Genomic DNA, 21,539 nt, shown 5'->3' with positions numbered 1-21,539 from the left:
ATGCGTTCATATGGTCTGGATGTGGCGAGAAGAGTTGATTGGGATATGGAAAGGACTATTGGATTCTTGAATTCTGTCTTGATGTATTGTACATTCTCGAGTTATGATCGTGATTGGGGGATCTTTCATGTTGTTTATTTGTGGAACAAAGTAGATTTTCATGTCTTGTTGATGAGTTCAGACTCACAAAGATTAAGTGATTGTGTAGTAGTTGTAGCTGTGAAAGGGTATAGAGAGATGTCAGTTTGAGGCTAAGCAGGTGGGTTATCACCTGCAGGGTAATCTACGGATGTGTGATACTTATGATGTTGTGTGGAGGCTTTCTTTTCGGCCAGTAGGTATAGGTGTTGCGATTTGAGTTTGGATGGGCGTCGTTTGTCCCACACTTAAGAAAAAGTAAAAAAGTATGGATGGAGTAAAAAAAAAAGTACATAAGGAGTGAGAAAGAAAAACTTGGTTACGGGAACTGAAGGTTAGGCCGACTACTTTAGTAGAGCAACACCTAAAAAAGTTCATTCCTACCCCTTACCCTTTCTTTCAATGTTTCCAATTCCCAGAATACTAATGTACCCTCGTGTATACAGTTGTCCAACAACTTTCTTCCTCTGACTTCTTTAGCCACTTCTGCATCTATCGTAGTCGGGAAAGCTTGCTTTGGTTGAGAAAGTTGACTTGACCGTCATGATGATGAATGCGAGCTTAGCAGATGATTTGAAGTATTATATGGTTTTGTTACATGAGCTTATGAAGGATTTAGTTGAATCTCATTGTGGTATTATGGCAGTAATAGAGTATGTGCATTGTGAGTTATCGAGTGTTTTGATCTATGGCTAGGCGGAAGACGCTTTGGCATGTCTTGTGGCATGATGTCTTCAAATTCCAGAAGTAACTCCTTCACGGGTGCAGGAATGGGACCCGAGGAGCATTCTATATCTTCCATGTAGAGGGTAGCCAGGAACGTGGGTTCATGTCTTTTTACCCCCTTCTTCAACTGCAAGGCCGAGATGTTCTCGGCTGCCATCTTCATGGGAATGCACGGAATAATGAGCCAAGTGGGGGATTCTACTATCAACGATTTGATTGCATGGTTACATGTTGTATTGATTTCGGTCTGAGGCATACTTGTGGATCGGATATGACTTGCATAGTCTGGTTTTGAGGACGGCATAAGCAAGGAAATTTTTGGATGTATGGTGTATGACACTTTATGGGTATAAGCGAATAATGGAATGATTGAGTTGTTATTCATGGTGGATGTGATATGCTAAGGAAAAGGATTCACTCGGTAGCTTAGAGGTACAGATTACTTCTTTAGGTGTTAGTGTGCTAATTGAGCACAGGTCATTCAGCTCGTTTGGGTGGTGCATTTGAGATTAGAATAGGGTGGATAACTCTCGAAAAGGTTCTAATGAGTTCAAGATTTATATGTAGCAATTGAGAATTTTTCAGATTTGTATACGGCTAGAACCTGAGAATTTACATTGGATTGTATCGAGACTCGCGGTATTTCTATATCATTATACATTCTACATTTCAGTATCAGGAAGGTGAAGGAAACGACTTTAGATTCACAGAGTCGTTTGTGGTACTTTGAGGGTTGCTTAAGAGGAAATACAGCGGCTTATAGGCCTTAGGGAGGTGTAGTTTTATGCTGGGATCTCTTGTGGTGAGCTTTGGATAAGGTTCGTGGTGTTCTAGCAAGGAAAAGTGTCAACTTGAGGGTAATTCAGAAAGAACTCAGAGAAATAGGACAGCTTGGTAGTAGATTGGATCAACACGGTAATGGATATGATCGATTCTTTGTGTACTTATGATGTGGTGAGTCTCTATAGGTGTTTTGTGGCAATACTCTTGGGGTTTGGAGACCTGTGTGACTTGGTTGAGTTAGAGAGATTCAGTTCTGGTGGCTTGGTTATGTGCAGATAGGTTAGTGTTCTTGACGTTTTCTACCTTAACTTGAAAAAGGATTTATCTACAGGTATGAGGGGTATGTGGCGTGTTATGATCTTCTCCTGGATGGAATCAAGTGGAAGGTTTCTGACTGATCGTGTATGTATTCTGCTTGTGACTCATGGTTGATAATGAGATTCTCGTGCCTTTCACATGATGGAATGATAGATGCGGTGCGCTCGGTAGGATTGAGATTCACATGTACAAGTTGATGGTTTAGTTTTGAAGGGAAGGTCATGAATTCTTAGACAACATGGATGGTTTCAAATGATTAGATGAATGTTATTACTACTTGGTATTGCCTGACAAGGGTGCGTATTTCAGAAGGCGCACTGTGTTTTGACTTACGGATGCTTCATTGGCATTGCGGTACTCGCCTGGTTGATCTACTGCTGATGTCCAGATTTTGCTATGTGACACGGAAGAATTATAGAAATATTTCTTGTGGAGATGATTGTGTATGAGAGATGTGTTATTCATTCGAGTGGTGGAGTTGGGATAGGCTATGATGATTCATGTGTTCTATAGATTTGGAGACTGGGAGTTCTCAGAAGTAGATTGTTTTAGGGTTGCGGACTGTGAAGATGTGGATAAAGTTAGCTAGATGATAGTACGTGCTATGGTTAGGTCATTGTGGACTTTTGGAGGGCTATTTATCCATTTGGGGATGACCAGAGTTGATTTGGGGGACATTGGTAGGCCCAACGAGGATGTGTACTCTACACCAGGTCAGATTTGTTGACTCAACACTGTTATTGCTGAAAGCTGTGTCATTCGGTTAGAGTTGAGCTGGTTTGTGTTATGATATATTCTATGTGTTACTCTTCTATGCTATGAGGGGTTGTGATTTGTTGGTTATATGCGCACCCAATGCGGTTATGTTTGGGCCTTGTGGCGAAATTCGAACGAAATGGTTATTGCGGTGTTAAATGGTCGATTGCGTCTTGGTTATGGTATTTTAGGGATGTGATATATTGTGTTATTCTCTTCGCCATGGTTATGGTCATGCACTTCGTGTACTTGATGTCGAATAGCGCGTGGTAGTTGATATTGAGCATTGTGGCTTGAGGTACTTCATATGGACCAGTGTTTGGATGGGTCACGCATTGCAACGGGGTTATGTTGCGATATGATCCTTGTGATGGATTCGTGTGTCTTAGTTCTACTATGTGTGATGGGTTAATAGCATTGTGGTTGTGGTAGTATTTGTTGAGCTTGCGGGATGGTTCTCTCATTTGAGTCATTTTTCGTGTTTGAGTACATTTGAATTGTTGCTTATTGGTGCACAGATTTTATGGTTTGTGGTTTTAGGTTGTATTGGTGTGGCATGTCAATAGAATGGTTGTGTTTTATTAGATGAGGTCATTGGACCTAGAATGGGTACTATCGGATTTGATTACAGTATGTATGTAGGAATAATATCGGGAGTCGGCTTAGGATTTGGCTTTGGTTCTTGTCGTACGAGAGAGAGCTCCATGACTTGTTGATCTGATAAGTGGTTATGAGTTTATGCGTGTTTCTTTCATCATCGGCAGTGTACAAAGGTTTTGGAACTAGGTTTTATTTTATATGAGGTTTATTAATTTTGAGCAGTTACTGTGATTGAAAATTATTGCTACAAGTAAGCGAGTTATGTGGTATATCATGTGATTTCATCTTGGGTATGGTCGTGGCTTGATACAGCTTGTTCAAACTTATACAGTGTATAGATGCGAGATTCGGGTCTTGTAAGAAATTCTAGATATTCTTCGGTTATGTTGAGATTCCAGATTCCAGATATTCTTGGATTGGGGTGACGTGGGACCACCCCCGGGTATGTGCTAAGTGAGTTTACATAGTAATTTGATGGCTTTGGAATGATTCTTGGCACGTTCGAGGACAAACGTATGTTTAAGTGGGGGAGTATGTAACGACCCAGCCGGTCGTTTTAAGTATTTGCATTCCGTTCAGCTATTTGAAGTTTTGAGTAGCTTCGTATGATGTATTATGACTTGTGTGAATCGTGGGTTTTGGTTTTCTAGTGTTTCAGAAATGATTTGGAAGAATGATTATCAGCTAGGAAGTTCTAAGTTGGAAGAGTTGACCAAGCTAGACTTTTGAGCATTTGACCTTGGATCGAAGTTTCGATGTTTCCGTTAGGTCCGAGTGTTGATTTTGGACTTGGGTGTATGCCCAGATTTGCATTTGGACATTTTTAGAAGGTTTCAGCACTAATTGGCAAACGTTTGAAATTTGAAGGTTTGGAATGTTCATAAGTTGGCCGGGAGTGACTTTGATGATATCGGGTTCAGATTGTGCTTCCGAGAATTGGAATAGCTTCGTCATGTCATTTGGGACTTGTGTACAAAATTTAAGGTCATTCCGGATTGATTTGAGATAGTTCGGCATGAGTTTTGGAAGTTAAAAGTTCAAATGTTCATTAAGTTTGATTTGAGGTGGATTCGTCGTTTCGATGTTGTTATGTGAGATTTGAGGCTTTGAGTAGTTCTGCGTTATGTTTCGGGACTTGTTGGTATATTCGGACGGGGTCTCGAGGGGCTCGGGTGAGTTTCGGACGAGATTCAGATCATTTTAGAACTATTAGGTTAAGGCTGGTTTGTGGCAGGATCTGGTGAAATCGCACCTGTGGAGGTCTAGGTGCAGGTGTGGTGCCCGCAGGTGAGGATAGTGGATACAAGTGCAAAAATGGGCTGAGTTTGGGAGCACCACAGATGCATGTTTTTGTGGTGCACCTGCGAAGGCGCATAAGCGGATCGATGGGCGCAGAAGCGGGACTTGGCGCAGGAGCGGAACAAGACTCGCACATGCGATATCGCAGAAGCAAAAAATGTTTCTGCAGGTGCGAGAGGTCGACTGGAAAGTGGAGTCCACAGAAGCGTAACTTGTGTCGTAGAAGCGACGCCGCAAAAGCGGCTCATTTATCGCAGATGTGAAAAGGTCTGGGCAGAACAGTATTAATTCGAGGGTTGGTTGATTTTATCATATTTTTAGTTGGTGTGTTCGGATTTGGGTTATTTTGGAGGCGATTTTCACCACACGAATTGGGGTAAGTATTCTCTACTCAGTTTTGATTATATTTCATGATCTATCTTCGTTTTTAGCATTTGGATTTTGAATTTCACAGAGAAATTTGGGGGTTTTGTCTAAAAATTCATAAAGTGAATTTTTGAGTTTTGAGCATCAATTCAGAGTCGGATTTGAGTGAAACTAGTATGGTTAGACTCGTAATTTAATGGGTTGTCGGAATTTATAAGTTTTATCGGGTTCTGAGGTGCGATCACGGGTTTGACCTTTTGGTTGACTTTGGACTTTTTATTAAAGATTCGACCTTTATCGATTGGGTTTGTTTCTTTTGGCATTATTTGATATTCTTGAGTTGCTTTTGGCTAGCTTTGAGGCGTTCGGAGGTCGGTACGTGTGAGATTGAATTTCTAGAGTATTGTCTAGCTTGCTCGATATTGGATTTGGGTTGTTCGAGGTAAGTAACACTTCTAAACTTGGTGCTAAGGATATGAACTCCTGAATATACTTGTTATGTGTTTGGTGTTGAGGTGACGTGCATGCTAGGCGACGGACGTGTGGCCGTGCACCGTGTGGGTTATAACTCAGTTGGTTCTGTGGTACTGTGTAGTTACCTAATCTTGTTTTTATCTATGGAATTTCTACGTGCTAAAGTAATTGAGCTGTGATACATGTTAGAAACCGTGTTTAGGCTTATTGTCTTGGGACCCACTGAGGTCATATCTGTTGTTGAGTTATTTGCTTAAACTACATTTGCCTACTCAGTCATATTCATTCATTTGCATATCATATCTCAGTCTCTGTTGTTATTTGTTATCGCATCATGTTATAATGGTTTGGGGCCAACTGGCATGAGATTTGTGAGCCCAAGACACTGGAGAGATTGATGACTGAGTTGAGGCCTGAGGGCCGGATTATGAGTGTTATTAATGGGATCAGGTTGCATGCCGCATCAGGTTTTATTGATTCATGATGGGATTAGGCTGCACGCCGCAGCAGGCCTTCTTGGCTTTATATTTATTATTATTATATGGATCGGGTTGTACGTCGCAACAGGTCTTATTGGCTTTATTATTATTGATGGGATCGGGCTACACGCCGCAGCATGCCATATTAGCTTTATATTAGCGCTTGGGCAGGATCCGCCCCTCCGGAGTCTGACATACCAGTAGTAGGTACCGTACATTATTGAGTGGCTGAGTATGTTGAGTGATTGAGCATGATGAGTGGGAGGGTGAGACAGTGAGATTGAGTACTTTGAGATGTGTGAGTACATAAGTTCATCACTATGGTGCATTACATGTGACATGCATACCTGGCATGTAGGCATAGAGATGCATTTCCTCATGCTAAACAGTATTGTGACATTCATGACTTCACATGCACATTAACATGTGGGCATAGAGATTTACTTTCCTCATACTATATGAGAATGAAATATCTCATATGTTGTTGAAAGTTTTTTAGGAAAAAATCATAGTTTTCTGATATACTCATATTTTGGTGATTTCGGTGAAAGATTTGGGATTTACTGATATACCTAAAAAACATGCCTATTTTACGTAACTCTGAACGAGTTGAGCATCCTATATCTGAGTTATTACTTGTATTGCTTTTATTATATTGTTACGAGTTGTTCTTGGCTATTGGCGTTGGACTCTGACCGTCGTTCAAGCTTGTCACTGCTTTCAACCTAAGGTTGGGTTTGTTACTTATTGCGTACATAGGGTCGGTTGTACTCATACTACACTTCTGCACCTTACTTGCATATTTTGGAGCTGATGTTGTTGCATATCGCAGGAGCTGGCATTAGAGATGTACTTGCGTTTCCGGTTATAGCTGCCTCTTGTTCTTGGTAGCTTTATATTTATAAATCTGTTTATGTATATTTCGAAGAGATAATATTTTTATTTCATACCAGATTTGTAAACTTTAAATCTTGTAAGTTCATGATTTGAACTACCAGTCCTTGGGAAGCTGTATAAAAGTTCTGTTATTTCATCATTTATTTTTCTTAGTAAATCTCAATTGAATTGGATTGTTGTTAATTGGCTTACCCAGCAAGTTGGGTTGGGTGCCATCACGACTAGTTAGATTTTGGGGTCGTGACAGTCTTAGGCAATTATTTGCTATGCTACTTTTATCAAATTCAATGTCACGTCCAGAAAGTGTTTGGCAAGCAACATGGAATTTACTATATAAAGATATCCTTCACGCCGAAAGAACGATGTTGGATAACCCGGGTACTTAAAATAATGCTTTCAATTTCGAGTTATTATATGATATTTCAGAATTATGGATGATATGCTTGACTTCGTGTTGTAATTTGATTTTTTAGAAGGTCATTCAAATTAATCTGATTGTACATTGCTTTGACGTTTTGTCCCTTCAATTCCTGCAAAATGCATCAAAGAACTTGAGGTTCCAGCAAATTATGTTTCGTTATGTTTGTCTTTTTATATAGTGTTGACTTTAGATCATACGAATAATATTGGTATGGATTAATGCATTTACCATAATATTTTCTAAAACCCCAATAAAACTGGCTTTTTGCATACATTAGGTATAAGAAAATGCATCTTCAATTCATCATTTGTATTTTGTTTTCAATAAAATGAACTAGATTGTTTGGACTATCTTATTGTTTCAAACTCGCTGATAATTAAATGGCTTTCATATTAATCTAAATCACCATTTTGCATTTTTACCGATCCATTAATCTTATTATTCATTTCATGTAGCTACACTAAACTATAAGATTTAATTGAAATTGTATTTAATTATTATTATTTTTTTGTTTTATCAGAAGTAACGAGGAAGAAGTTGACAACAGTAACAGATTAATTCGAGATGAATTGTGTTATAATAGACGCGCTTTTGCAGAGGAACATGATGAGTTAGTAAAGAATTTTAAAGATGAGCAAAATTGTATTTATAAAAAAATAATAACAGCTGTGAATGAAGACAAAGGTGAATTTTTCTTTTTATATGGTTTTGGAGGTACAGGCAAGACTTGTTTTTGGAGGACTCTTTAATCTGCCATAAGATCTAAAGGAGATATTGTGTTAACTGTTGCATCTGCGGGGATTGCATCTCTTTTGTTACCAGGTGGTCGAACAACTCATTCAAAATTTGTAATTTCACTCAATCTTACTGAAGATTCAATATGTAATATCAAGCAAGGTACTCCGTTAGCAAATTTGATTGTCAAGGCAAAGTTAATTATTTGGGATGAGGTCTCTGTGATGCATAGATATTGTTTTGGATCTCTTGATAGAACTCTAAGAGATATTCTTAGATTCAAAGATGAATCCAACTTAGAACGACCATTTGGAGGTAAAATAATTGTTCTTAGTGGTGACTTCAAACAAATATTACTTGTCATTCCAAAAGGTACTAGGCAAGATATTGTTAATGCTTCTATCAATTCTTCTTATTTATGGTCTCAGTGCCAACTCTTAATGCTAACAAAGAATATGAGATTGCAAAATAATGAAATAGGGCCCCAGATGCAAGAGTTGAAAGTTTTTTCAGATTGGATTTTGGCAATTGGTAATGGTATGATTGATAATTCAGTTGATGGCAATGAAAAAGTTGAAATACCAAATGATCTTCTGATTAAAGATTATGTTGATCCAATATCTACAATTGTGAAAAGTACATATCCTGATTTTATCAATCATTGCAACGATATAGGATACCTCCAACAAAAAGCCATTCTTGCTCCAACTCTTGATATGGTAGAATCAATCAACGAATATATGATTTCACTCAATCATAGTCCTGAGAAATCATATTTGAGTTCCGATACAATTTGTAGCTCTGATCAAACTTATTCATCATTGGAACATGTACACACACCAGAATTTTTGAACACTATTAAATGTTCTGGAGTTCCAAATCATGCTCTGACTCTAAAGGTAGGTGTTCCGGTGATGTTATTAAGAAATATTGACCAATCAACAGGATTGTGTAATGGAACAAGGTTGATCATAACGAAACTTGGAAATCAAGTTATTGAAGCCAAGGTTTTATCAGGACATATGGTCGGAGAGAAAGTGTTTATCCCAAGAATGACATTGACTCCATCTGATGCTAAAATTCCAGTTAAGTTCCAGTGAAGACAATTTCGAATCACTGTATCTTTTGCCAGAACAATCAATAAAAGTCAAGGACAATCATTATCTCACGTGAGATTATTTTTGAAGAAACTTGTATTTACACAAAGATAACTATATGTTGCTCTTTCCGGGGTGACAACTAGAAATGGATTAAAAATTTTGGTTTATGATGATGATGGACAAATAGCTATTGAAGCTACAAATATAGTATTTAAAGAAGTTTTTCGAAATTTAGGTTTGGGGTGCGTATTGATGCAACACGGGAATGTGATTGCTTATGCATTAAGACAACTGAAGAAAGATGAAAAGAATTACCTGACTCATGATTTGGAATTGGCTGCAGTAGTATATGCTTTGAAGATATGGCGGCACTACTTATATGGTATTCATGTTGACATCTACACAGATCACAAGAGTTTACGATATATCTTCAAGCAGAAGGAGTTGAATTTGAGGCAACAAAGACGGCTTGAATTACTGAAAGACTATGATGTCGAGATATTAGGCCATCCCAATAAAGCCAATGTTATAGCAGACGCTCTCAATCGTAAGCCAATGGGCAACTTTGTACACATTGAGGCAGGCAGACAAGGGTTGACTAAAGAGCTTCGTCAGTTGGCCAATATGAGAATCAGATTGTTAGACTCTGATGACGGAGGTGTTACTGTGTAGAATACGACAAAATCATCTTTGGTAGCCGAGGTAAAAGCACAACAATATGAAGACCCTACCTTAGTACGATTGAGAGAGGGCATTTAGAAGCATAAGATTATGGCTTTCGAGATCGGAGAAGATAGGGCACTAAGATACCAGGGCCAATTATGTGTGCGAAATGTGGCAGGGCTGCCAGAGAAGATTATAATAGATATTCATCAGTCCTGGTATTCCATCCTTCCCGGCTCGACAATGATATATCATGACATTAAGGAGTTGTATTGGTGGGACAACATAAAGAAGGCTATTATAGAATTTATAGCCTAGTGTTCTAATTATCAACAAGTAAGATTGAGCATCAGAAGCCCAGTGGACTGATTCAAAATATAGAGATTCTGACCTAGAAATGGGAGGCGATCAATAACGACTTCATTACTGATTATATCGCTTTTATCATAAGTTTGACTCCATCTAGGTGATAGTTGACCGGCTTACGAAATCTGCCCACTTTCTGCCAGTTAAGACAACTTACACGACTCAAGATTATGTAAGGTTATATATCAAGAAGATTGTTAGGCATCACAGTGTGCCGATATCTATTATATCAAACTAAGGTGCTTAGTTTATGACTAACTTTTGGAGGTCATTTTAGAAGAGTTTAGGCACACAAGTGAATCTCAGCACTGCATTCCATCCGCAGACTGATAGTCAGACTGAACGTACCATTCAAACACTCGAAGATATTCAACGAGCATGTGTTCTGGATTTCAAGGGTAATTGGGATGACTTTCCTCCACTCATAGAATTTACCTACAATAATAACTGCAATTCCAGTATTAAAATGGCCATGTACGAGCGTTGTACGGGAGGATATGTGGATCACTAATTTGATAGTTCAAAGTTGGCAAAACAAAATTATATGGGCCAGGTTTGATTCACCAAGCCATTGAGAAGGTTAAAGTGATACAAGAACGACTAAGGGCAGCGCAAAGCAGGCAAAATTCTTGTTCTGATGTCCGACATCATGATCTGCAGTTTGAGGTAGGTGATTGGGTTTTTCTAAGGATCTCACCTATATAGGGTGTTAAATGTTTTGGGAAAAAAGGTAAGTTGAGTCCACAATATATCGGGTCGTACAAGATTCTTCAACCAATTGGACAGGCTGATTATGAGTTATAATTGCCATCAGAATTGGAATTCTTCAACCCGATATTCCATGTATCTATATTGAGGAATGTATTGGGGACCCTTCTTGGGTCGACTCTATCAAAGATGTACAAGTTATGGAGGATCTATCATATGAAGAAGTGTCATTAGATAGACAAGTCCACAAGATGAGAACAAAGGATATAGCTTCTGTCAAAGTATTGTGGAAGAATAATAATACAGAAGAAATAACATGGGAAGCGGAAGAGGGGCTGAAGTCTAAATACCCTTACCTATTCCAGATTAAAGGTTCCTAATAGATGGCCCCTTATGTATACTCTTCACCTCGTACATGTATCCTAAATTGTTTTTTGTTTATCCTTAGATAATGAGGATGTTGGGAGAATGCAAGATGCAAGGGAAACTGAAACGGCTCTGTGAGGTAAACAATAGCTTGAGAATACTCTTCCTTAATACAAAATGGTAATATACAGTTAATGTACATATCTATAATGCTTTGTATATCCTTGTGATATCATAGGTTGGGTTTAACTACTTGCAGGTTTGGCTAGTGTCCATTTTATAGGGTAAACTCTGCCAAAAAGTTTTGTCGGAATCCATGATGAGTTAGACTCCCCATAAACCCTTACATTCGAGGACAAATGTTTCTAGGGGGTGTTACAACCCATGTTTGTGTACGTTAAATCACGTTGCAAGTTAGTCGACGTAAATTTGAGAAGAGATTATCTTTGAGATGATATGAAGTTAATCCTATTGGTCTTAAATGTTACAAGGGTATATAAGAGTGCTTAATAAGTATTAGAAGTTAGAAGGTAAATCAAAGATGTTGTAACACATACTTTCGGGTTAAAACTAGGGGTTCTTAATATGCTAATAAGGTTGTGTTTTAAGTTATTTGAATTATATAATATCTGTATCATAAGTTCTAAAGTAAAGCAAGTTGTATGACAAAAATTAGAAAAGGTTATCGCATGTTACGTTCATAATCCTATTGAAATTTTGGTCTAATGTCATGAAGCTTTTATCCCAATATAACTAGAGTTACGGGATGGTCCACCAAAAATATTGAAGGTCTATGAGTCTAGTTTCCAACTCATTAAACATTTCATCGATAAAATATCGGAGTAGAGAGATATTCGCGTTTTCGCGAGACTGCACAAACAGCTCCCTATGGGAAACCACAAAGTCGGTGGGGGCTTATCTTGTTATATAAAGTGGTGGTCTTCATCTCCAAGACTCATACCTAAAAGTCTCTCTATACCTCCTAAGCATATACTTATAGTTTGGAAGCCAAATCAAAGGTGGAGACGGTGAAACAAGTGGATTCAAGCCTTGGGAACCCGAACTAGTCGATAGTTTGCCTTTTCTCACTTTGTGGATTATTAAGGAGGCATAGCAACAAAGTAAGCTCTAAAAATTGGGGATTTGTGTGCTATACGTTATGTTCTTCACCCCTATACTTGGGGTTGTGTCGGGTTCAGGCCATAGCAAGCCTAGATATTGAAGGCAAACATGTTAAACTTGATGTTGGAAGTGTGTTTGAGGTGTTATGTATATGGGACTGTCTTTGATGGTTTTTGAGCTAGGTTTCAGCTTGTTCTTTATTTAGTAGATTGGATGTGTTGTTGTTTATGTTGTTATTGTTGTTTTTGGTGTTGGTTTGAATTGAAAGGAAGTAATATAGGTGCTGCCCAATATTCTGAATATCGTAGGTATCTTGTTATTGATTGTTGGACTATTTGGGAGGCGTAACATATCTATTGCTGATGTTGTTTGGGATGTTTTGTGATTGTTGTAACTTGTGGGAAGTCATATAAATAGTGGAGGTGCTGCATGTTTTATTATAAAATAGGTTGTGGTCGATATATAATAGTTACGACACTTAAACTATAACAATAGTATTATTTCTCTTATTGTAGACTAAGGAATCGTGATATTTTCCTAGCTTGATGTTGGGATGTATATACAAGGTATGTGAGTCTATCCCTTTCTTTATTTTGCATGACTCTGATTGTACTTAACGTAAATGAACGGGCTTCCAAAGATACTCCACTCTTAGAAGCTGCAGTACTTACATTGTTTCCCTTCTTATGGACTGATTGATGTTGTTGTTGCTTCTCTTATTCTTATGTTATCAAATGCTGTTAGTATTTACTGATTCTTATAAGATTCGTGATGACAAGTTAGCTCTAATAATATATACAGAGGTTACCGACCTTACGTCACTCCGAACGGTTCATAATGTGATTTCATGAGTCCAGCATACATTTTATGTATGTACCTATTTTACTCTACCGAGTCGCGCTATAGTCGGTCAGGTATGGAACCTATTGTGCAATCACTAATCAGTTGGGTTTAAACGAGCTCCACGTGCCTGGGTACAATTCTACTGAGCCTTATGATTGTCGGGTACATTTTTACCGAGCCTATTACTGCCGGATAAGATATGATGATGATGATTCCCATAGAGGCGTGTGTGTATATATATATATATATATATATATATATATATATATATATATATATATATATATATAATGCATTCATGTCAGTCGCCCTCAGAGGCACTCAGATGTCACATGTTGTATCTTCTCTATCTCTCTTTACATTACTGTTCTTATTTATGCTTTCCTGCCATACATACTCAGTACCTTATTCGTACTGACATCTCTTTTATTTGTGGACGTTGCATGTCGTGCTGCAGGTCCTGATAGAGAGGTAGACGAAGCTCCCCCACCATAGTAGGCTTCCCAGTTCAGCGTTTATTGGCGAGATCCCTTCTCCGGACTTGCCGTGGTCTTAGTATACATTAATGTTATAGACATTATGGCTATGTCGGGGCCTTGTCCCGGCAATGCTACAACACTTATGTTCCTTTAGAGGCTCATACACATGTGTCGTCTTATGTATAGTTTTGGATAGCCTTGTCGGCTGATATTTGTTGTATAGTCTATCATGGCGGCCGGCTTTGTTGGCTCGTACCTTATATATGGCTTTATGACAGCTTTCTCGGATGTTCATGTCGTTATCTGTCCTTGTTGGTTGTTTATTATTCATGTTTACCAATTATGTTCGCCTCGTCGACCTTTACAGATAATAAGAAAGGTTAGATAAAATGTACGTCGATGCTCAGCAAGTATGGCCCAGGTGCCAGTTATGGGTCTCCTGTTTGGGTCGTGACATTTTGTTTAATTGTCAGGAGCTATAACAGCTTGTGCTCGGATTCATATGTACCCTTACATTTCCTGAGACGACTATTACTACACCGATACCGACTCCGTGGTTCTTGGAAGCCCTCTTCCGGTTTAAGAAATCTCTTCCACTGAGATGGGTAAGTTTAAAATGGAGCACCTTGTTAAGAGGGGTATCTTCTTATCCCATACGAGTTATATGTTAGACATATTATTAAACACAAGGGTCATGCTAATGATTTAGTAACATCTGAATGGTTTCAAAGGCAATTAGTAGATCTATCTTTATTGAAGAAGATCTCAAGTTCTGCTAACTTCAGAATAGATTGGAAAGAACTCAAGATTGTCAGAAAGGATTTGCTAATAAACCTCGGACTACAGCAGAGTATGAAAAGAGATAATTTCTATGATGATAATAAAGTCTAGATAGACACACGACCAAGAGAAGTAATAGACTTAGGGAGTAAAGATGCAAACACTATTTACATATTGTAACTATTGAGGGAAAAGGCTAAAAATCGTGTGATTACTGATAACAGGAAGAAGTCAGTCAGCCCCCTAGGGAAGGTCAAAAGACCAAACCAACTCTCTTCAATACCAAGGCACATGCGTTGAAGGTTAAGGCTAAGAAGGCTAAGACGAATGATAATAAGGATCATAGACCAAAACCTGATGAATAACTTTGGAAAGGGCCTTCTCCCTTAGAATATCTACATGCATGTCCGTTTCATTAGAAATGTACACTGTAATTATGACTTCTGTTCTCTAGAAGCGTCTTAAATTTATTCCAGTTTTGATTACTGCTCACAACATATACATAGTTGTTCTAATACTTAACAAACTCGGATACCTTTGTATCCCATATCTTTTTCTCTTTACTTAGAGATTCTGGTAAAAGAGAATTCATTAAATCTATAAGATCATCAGATGGTAAATGATATTCTAACATGTGATAGTATTTTCTTTTAAAGGGGAATGAAGGGTCAATCAGATTTTGATTAATAAAATCATTGATGATTTTTATTGGATAACTTATATTAATAAATACATTGGTATATATATCAAGAATTATTCTTACGTAAGGAGAAGTAGTTAAAAAAGTATCATGTACCATGTATAGGTGCATGTTGACTCAATAATGATTCTACTACTTTCATGGCTATGTATGCATCCTTGTGAGGCATCATAATACACCATATAACCTTTTGATCTTGATGTGAGAGTGAGGACTGGAGCAGATGTTAATCGATTCGTAAGCTCCTGAAAACTACATTTACTAATGTCAGATCACTAGAACTTTGTAGCTTTCTATGTTAACTTAGTCAAAGGTGTTGATATAGAGGAAAACCCTTCTACAAACCGCCTGTAATATAGCCTGCTAGTCCCAGAAAGCTGCAAACTTCTGATGGTGTTGTAGGTCTCAGCCAATTATTCACTACATCGATCTTTTTAGTGTCGACACTAATACCCTCGTCAGATATCAAATGGCCAAGGAATGCTACAGAGTTCAACCAGAATTCACATTTGGAGAGCTTAGAATATAACTTACGATTCAGGAGGGTCTGTGATACTATTCGCAAGTGGCCTGCATGTTCCACCTCCGAACAGGAATATAATAGAATGTCATCAATGAATACAATCATGAACATGTCAAGATAGGGTCTGAAAACACTATTCACGATATCCAGAAAAGCTTCCGGGGTATTTGTTAGCCCGAAAGACATCACCAAGAACTCAAAGTACTTGGCTTTAAACGTAAGCAATTTCTTTTCCTGGTATTTTTACCACTTGTTGCATGAATACTTGGCTTATCTTATTTCCCAAACATATTGGAATTCCATACAACCCATATGATCTTGAATATCACCTTTTGATTTTCTTCTTCTTCCTGTTCATTAGCCACGATAGGTGCCACTTTCTTATGGGGTGCATACAATGTTGTTGTGAGACTGTTGTTACAAGACCATTTTCTCTTTATGTCATTGTGCTTAGGTTGAAGCCTTCTTCCTTATTTCCTCAGCTAGTCTTTTGTTGTAGTACTTAGGGAAGACCCTCTGACTCTTGTAAAGTTGCGAGCTTATTACATCGTATACCCAATAAAAGTTTTGATATTCGTACTCACTTATAATTATCCTTAGTTACTCGCCTCCATACTCATGTGCTCGTACGGTTGCTTCTGAACTGAAATTTTGACTGTCTTCCCGGAGGGGCTTTCTTTTATTTCCATAACACTCATACGGTACCTTTAATTTCCCCAACTCCTATCTTGCACGATCTCTTTATTCGTCTGTAATCTCCTATCTAGCCATAACTAGGCTCTTCCTGAATCAACTACCAACTACTCGTTGGCCCATTCTCATATCAATATTCCGCATAATCTTTCTTGGGTTATTTCCTTGTCTTAACGTACGTCCCGCACTGGCTCCTTATCTACCAATAACATCTCAGACAGGAATCCTTACTTCCTTTCTTTGACGTCGTGTTTGCATAATGTTCTAGAATCATAGCATATCTGTAGGATTTGAATAAGTGCAATCTCATCCCTTTCTCATTTTTTATCGCATTCTTCCTTTACCATTCCATAGTTACTAGAACCACTTAATTCTGACTTAATGCCACATCACTTCATATTCTCCCCTTTAGGGGAGTACTTAAGATTTAGCGCTACGATGATCTACCCAAAGATGTTTTACCTCTTTATCTTTGGCGTCTTTTTACATCATTGATGACCCTTAATTGCCTTGCGGTAATCCTTTTGTACCAAGGATAACAAAATTCCTTACTCGCGAGGAAGACACCTAGTGTAACTAGCACACACGGTCCCTTACGCTTAACTTTGCTCACATTGCTTGCTTTAGGGAAGCATCTTCCTGAATGATCTTTAAGGGTTATTCTTATGTCGTCCATTCTATTATTGCCGGAACGCAATCTCTGAATATCCCATGATGCCGACTATTATCAAATCACTCAGTCCCTAATTCATGTTTAGTTTATCTTGTTCACCAGTCTATACTGATTTCTGTTACTCTAGGGTCTAACTTTTTTTTCTGGTAGTCACGTTGGAGTCACGAACTTATTTCTCGAAATAAGGATATGACTTTCTGGCCTATACTCTTTTGTTGTCTCAAGGCCTGTCACCTCTCGTCTTTTCCTTTACTTGACTATAGACTCTGTAATACTGTCATCTTTTTGATCTACCGTTGTCATCAATGTATCACATCTTACTCATAATGCTTCATTTACTCTCTTCTTATTTCCCGGTAACATTTATGTCTATCACTTTATTCTGAAAACTCGAACAAGATATTCTTTTGCTTTTAGTTCCCCTTGCTCCATCTGCTGGCTCTTCGGGTTGCTTAACATTATTTCTCTACCAGGGACGGGAGCCACACTAAGGTAATATTTATCCTTTCCAGGCTCCTAGTGCTTATCTTTGTAAAAAACTATTTCTGAACATTCTAGTATTCATATCTAGCTGTACTATTCTAAAGTGCACCATCTGGGTGTCTCACAAGGAGATCTATTAGCACATTTGTAGTATCCTTCGGAAATGTCAACTAACTCAAAAAATCCATTTTGGGTTACTCTAACCCCAGCCGGATTCTGATATCCCATCCTTCTCTTAAACTATATTTGTTAGCTTCCATAGGGCATAACTGAGATGGGTGTGGCTGATTGTACATACCTCTACTACGATTGAAGGTGATTCAAAATGCTTATATCTCTCTTCCTGATTGGTAAATAATGAAAATCTTCACTAGCTGGGTACTTCGCACCCTGCTTCATCTTGCTTCTTTTATATGTTGAAACTTGTATCTAGCTTCTGAATCTCTCATTGCCTTTCACCATAGGGGTGGATAGATATTCTTGCCTTAAGGCTCCTTATCAAGAGGCTTACACGTCTTAGTATACACATGATCTGCTGAAGACCTCACATTTACTCATCATGCGCATCATGCAAAATCGAGTTTCTGACTCAATTCTTCCGCAGCTACATTCAATCCCTTACCAACCGTCTTTCTAGATATAGACATCGTCGTATTATGAATAAGATAGATTTTAGGAAATTGAGTTCTTACAACTGGGCTCTACCACACGATCTAGAGTAAGAAGAAAGAGTGACAGTCCTAAATGCCCTGTAGCCTCCTGCTTATAAGTGTGGTGCACAACACACCCATAAACAAGACTCTACTAGACACGGCTTGTAGACTCCCTAGGACAGAATTGCTCTGATACCACTTTTGTCACGACCCAAACCGATGGGCCGCGATGGGCACCTGGTGCCTTACTCAACCGAGTACCAACGTCACATATCCTTCTTATCGTACTGTCATTGGCAAATGGAACAAACGGGCTATCATGGGCTAACCAGAATAAACATAAGGGAATATTCCCGACCCAATCTGATATAAAAACTTATACATTTGAAATACGGGCCTATAAGGCCAAAATGACCGCTCGTACATTGAACATAGGCCGACAAGACCATACAATCTTTCATGTACATGACATATGTCTACAAGCCTCTAAGAGTACATAAACGTCATAAGGCCGGGACAGGGCCCCGACATACCAATCAATATGTGTCCAATGCATACTGACCAAATAGGCAACTCCGGAGCAAATGGAGCACACCAACACCTTCCGCTGAGCTGATAGCTTACTTGGAGGGCTCTCAACCTGTCTATCGAGACCTATGGGCATGAAACGCAGTGTCCCCAGGCAAAAGGACATCAGTACAAATAATGTACCGAGTATGTAAGGAATGAAAATCAGTAAGTAATAGATATGAGGGAAACATGGAGTAAAAGACTCAACATGTAAGTATGAATAACTCTGTGAATCATTAATATTATAATGTCATGCATATGCGTATAAATGTCATACCATGCATAGGTATATGCGTTCATAACATCATCAAGCCTCTGAGGGCATACCATCATATCATCTAGGCCACTGTGGGCAAAATCATCAACGTATACCAGCTGATCAGGTGGTGGTGCGTATATAATGCCGTAACCTTTTCCCATATAACATATACATATAATATACATATATACGCATATTCATGGGTCAATGTAAATGAATACAATGCATGAGAAGTACGTCAATAAAATTTCTCGAAATATCATAAGACCATTATCCCTTTGATTAATATCATGAAATAAACTTTATCAACTTACGTATTTTCTGAGACCCATGAACAGATGATAGAATAATTGAACACATGGGGAATCAATAACATAGGCATCTGTAGTATTTCTATGAATAGAGTCATTTATGAAAGTTGTGCATTTGCTCATTTCGTTTGTATCGTATGGATCATGCCAAAAAGGAAAGAAGGAATAGCCTTAACATACCTGAGCCGATTCTCTTAACAACCCCTCTAACACACGTCTTTTGTGAAAACACGTAACGGCGGATCGAAGTAGGAAAAAGTCCGTATGATGTTCTTGAGAAAGATTATACCGGGCTCCCTTAGAATTGCAAATCCCGTTGCTATTGCGTAGTATAACTTCGTATGAATTCCTTTGCTGAAGATCGTTACTTGTGAATTTGATATAAGGTGAATTCTTCCTTTGCAAATCTAAGAACTCCCGTTGCTCTCTTTGTGAATTAAAGGTTTTATACCTTAGTGATGTAAAGAGATCCTTGGAATTGTGAGCTTCATCAGTAAGCTTAGCAAGCTTATGTATTTTCTCTCTTAACTTATGTATAATAATCTCTTATCTTTGAGATTTGTGGGCCCCCCACATATGAGATGACTAAGCCACCCATCTCTCTTAATTTTCCATCTTGATTTATGAAATAAGACTCATATTTTGTGATTTGATCAAGACTTGTGGGCGGCCACGTTAAGGGGTGATGCCCCTCCTTAATCTTATCCACCAATTATCTTAATTAATTAGGTAATATCCATTACCCAATAATTAACTAATTTTCTACATAATTAAAAATTATCTCAAATTACTTAAAATACTAATCACATTTAACACACTTTATACACCTTACTATCATGGTCCTGTGGTACCTTGTATGACACTAGTCCATAAATATGGGGTATTATAGCTTGGACCGTATTTTATCTCAAAATGTCAAACTCCGAAACTCATTTTCTTCGATTTGTTTACCCTCCAACCTTCACGGCACTTACTTATCGCCTGTTATAACTAGTATAAATGCTTATAACCTCAAAATAATCTCATTCCCGAGCTTACGTCGATTATCTTACGACGTAACTTTAACGTACGAAAATGCGGGATGTAGCATCTCATTTCCGAGCTTTTATCAATTTACTTATGTCGTACTTTCACTTACGAAAATATGGGGCGTAACAATAATCAGCAAGAATGAATCAACCAGCCAGCTAAGGACATAGTAGCCACATCATGAGTTATTTATTGTTTAACGAAGAAATGGCTAGCAGAACGAATCTTATTCCCCACCCTGATGGGAAAATACAAGATGTATGCATGTACTTGCTCCATGATTTTAAGGAATTTTTGCATCATCGAATAAATGATAAATTACAAATGGAAACCATTGAATCTAAGTTAGATAGAAAGCTCATCAAAAGTCTACTCATGCCGGCCATTGATCTATGGGATGAAATTAATCAGCATGGAAAAGGATATTAGGGTAAAATATGCTGAATACTTAGTCGAAAGGATAGCTATAACCTCGCAAAACTTAGCAATGAATTTTGGATACATAAATATCCAGACATAGGCGATTTTATGAAGTTGATTACCATCTTTAGTTGATTTTGTTCTGTAATGGATAGGTCTTTTGTCTATAGTGTACCACATTTCACTACAAAACATGATTATATGTCTTTCGTAAAAGAAGAGATAATGGTTTATGAAAGGACTACCAAAAAGAGATGACGGGTTACTCTAAGTGTACCTACTATGAATAGGGATAGGCGAAAGACTTTATTCATCACAAGGATGCATACATAGCCATGAAAGTAGTAGAATCATTATTGAGTCAACATGCACCTATACATGGTACATGATACTTTTTTAACTACTTCTCCTTACGTAAGAATAATTCCTGATATATATACCAATGTATTTATTAATATAAGTTATCCAATAAAAATCATCAATGATTTTATTAATCAAAATCTGATTGACCCTTCATTCCCCTTTAAAAGAAAATACTATCACATGTTAGAATATCCTATACCATCTGATGATCTTATAGATTTAATGAATTCTCTTTTACCAGAATCTCTAAGAGAAAAAGATATGGGATACAAAGGTATCCGAGTTTGTTAAGTATTAGAACAACTATGTATATGTTGTGAGCAGTAATCAAAACTGGAATAAATTTAAGACGCTTCTAGAGAACAGAAGTCATAATTACAGTGTACATTTCTAATGAAACGGACATGCATGTAGATATTCTAAGGGAGAAGGCCCTTTCCAAC

The 21,539-nt window shown here is 38.0% G+C and overlaps 1 protein-coding gene across 1 annotated transcript; it reads left to right on the top strand.

Annotated features, from left to right (window-relative positions):
• Positions 1-9,092, top strand: LOC104118200 (uncharacterized). The gene is made up of 3 exons (XM_070178674.1): positions 1-83; positions 7,778-7,971; positions 8,080-9,092. The coding sequence occupies exons 1-3, from the start codon at positions 1-3 to the stop codon at positions 9,090-9,092; spliced, it is 1,290 nt and encodes a 429-aa protein (XP_070034775.1).
• Positions 9,093-21,539: the final 12,447 nt, after the last annotated feature.

The sequence above is a fragment of the Nicotiana tomentosiformis genome, chromosome 6 (assembly GCF_000390325.3).
Source record: "Nicotiana tomentosiformis chromosome 6, ASM39032v3, whole genome shotgun sequence".
NCBI classification, from domain to species: domain Eukaryota; kingdom Viridiplantae; phylum Streptophyta; class Magnoliopsida; order Solanales; family Solanaceae; genus Nicotiana; species Nicotiana tomentosiformis.
This window is presented reverse-complemented; position numbering and strand designations above follow the sequence as displayed.

What these genes read in the sequence shown, in the direction of transcription:
- LOC104118200 (XM_070178674.1), top strand. Translation starts at nt 1, where the DNA reads ATGCGTTCATATGGTCTGGATGTGGCGAGAAGAGTTGATTGGGATATG. An exon ending in TTCTTGAATTCTGTCTTGAT is followed by an intron (nt 84 to 7,777) that starts GTATTGTACATT and finishes TTGTTTTATCAG; the next exon opens with AAGTAACGAGGAAGAAGTTG. An exon ending in CTTTTTATATGGTTTTGGAG is followed by an intron (nt 7,972 to 8,079) that starts GTACAGGCAAGA and finishes TTTTGTTACCAG; the next exon opens with GTGGTCGAACAACTCATTCA.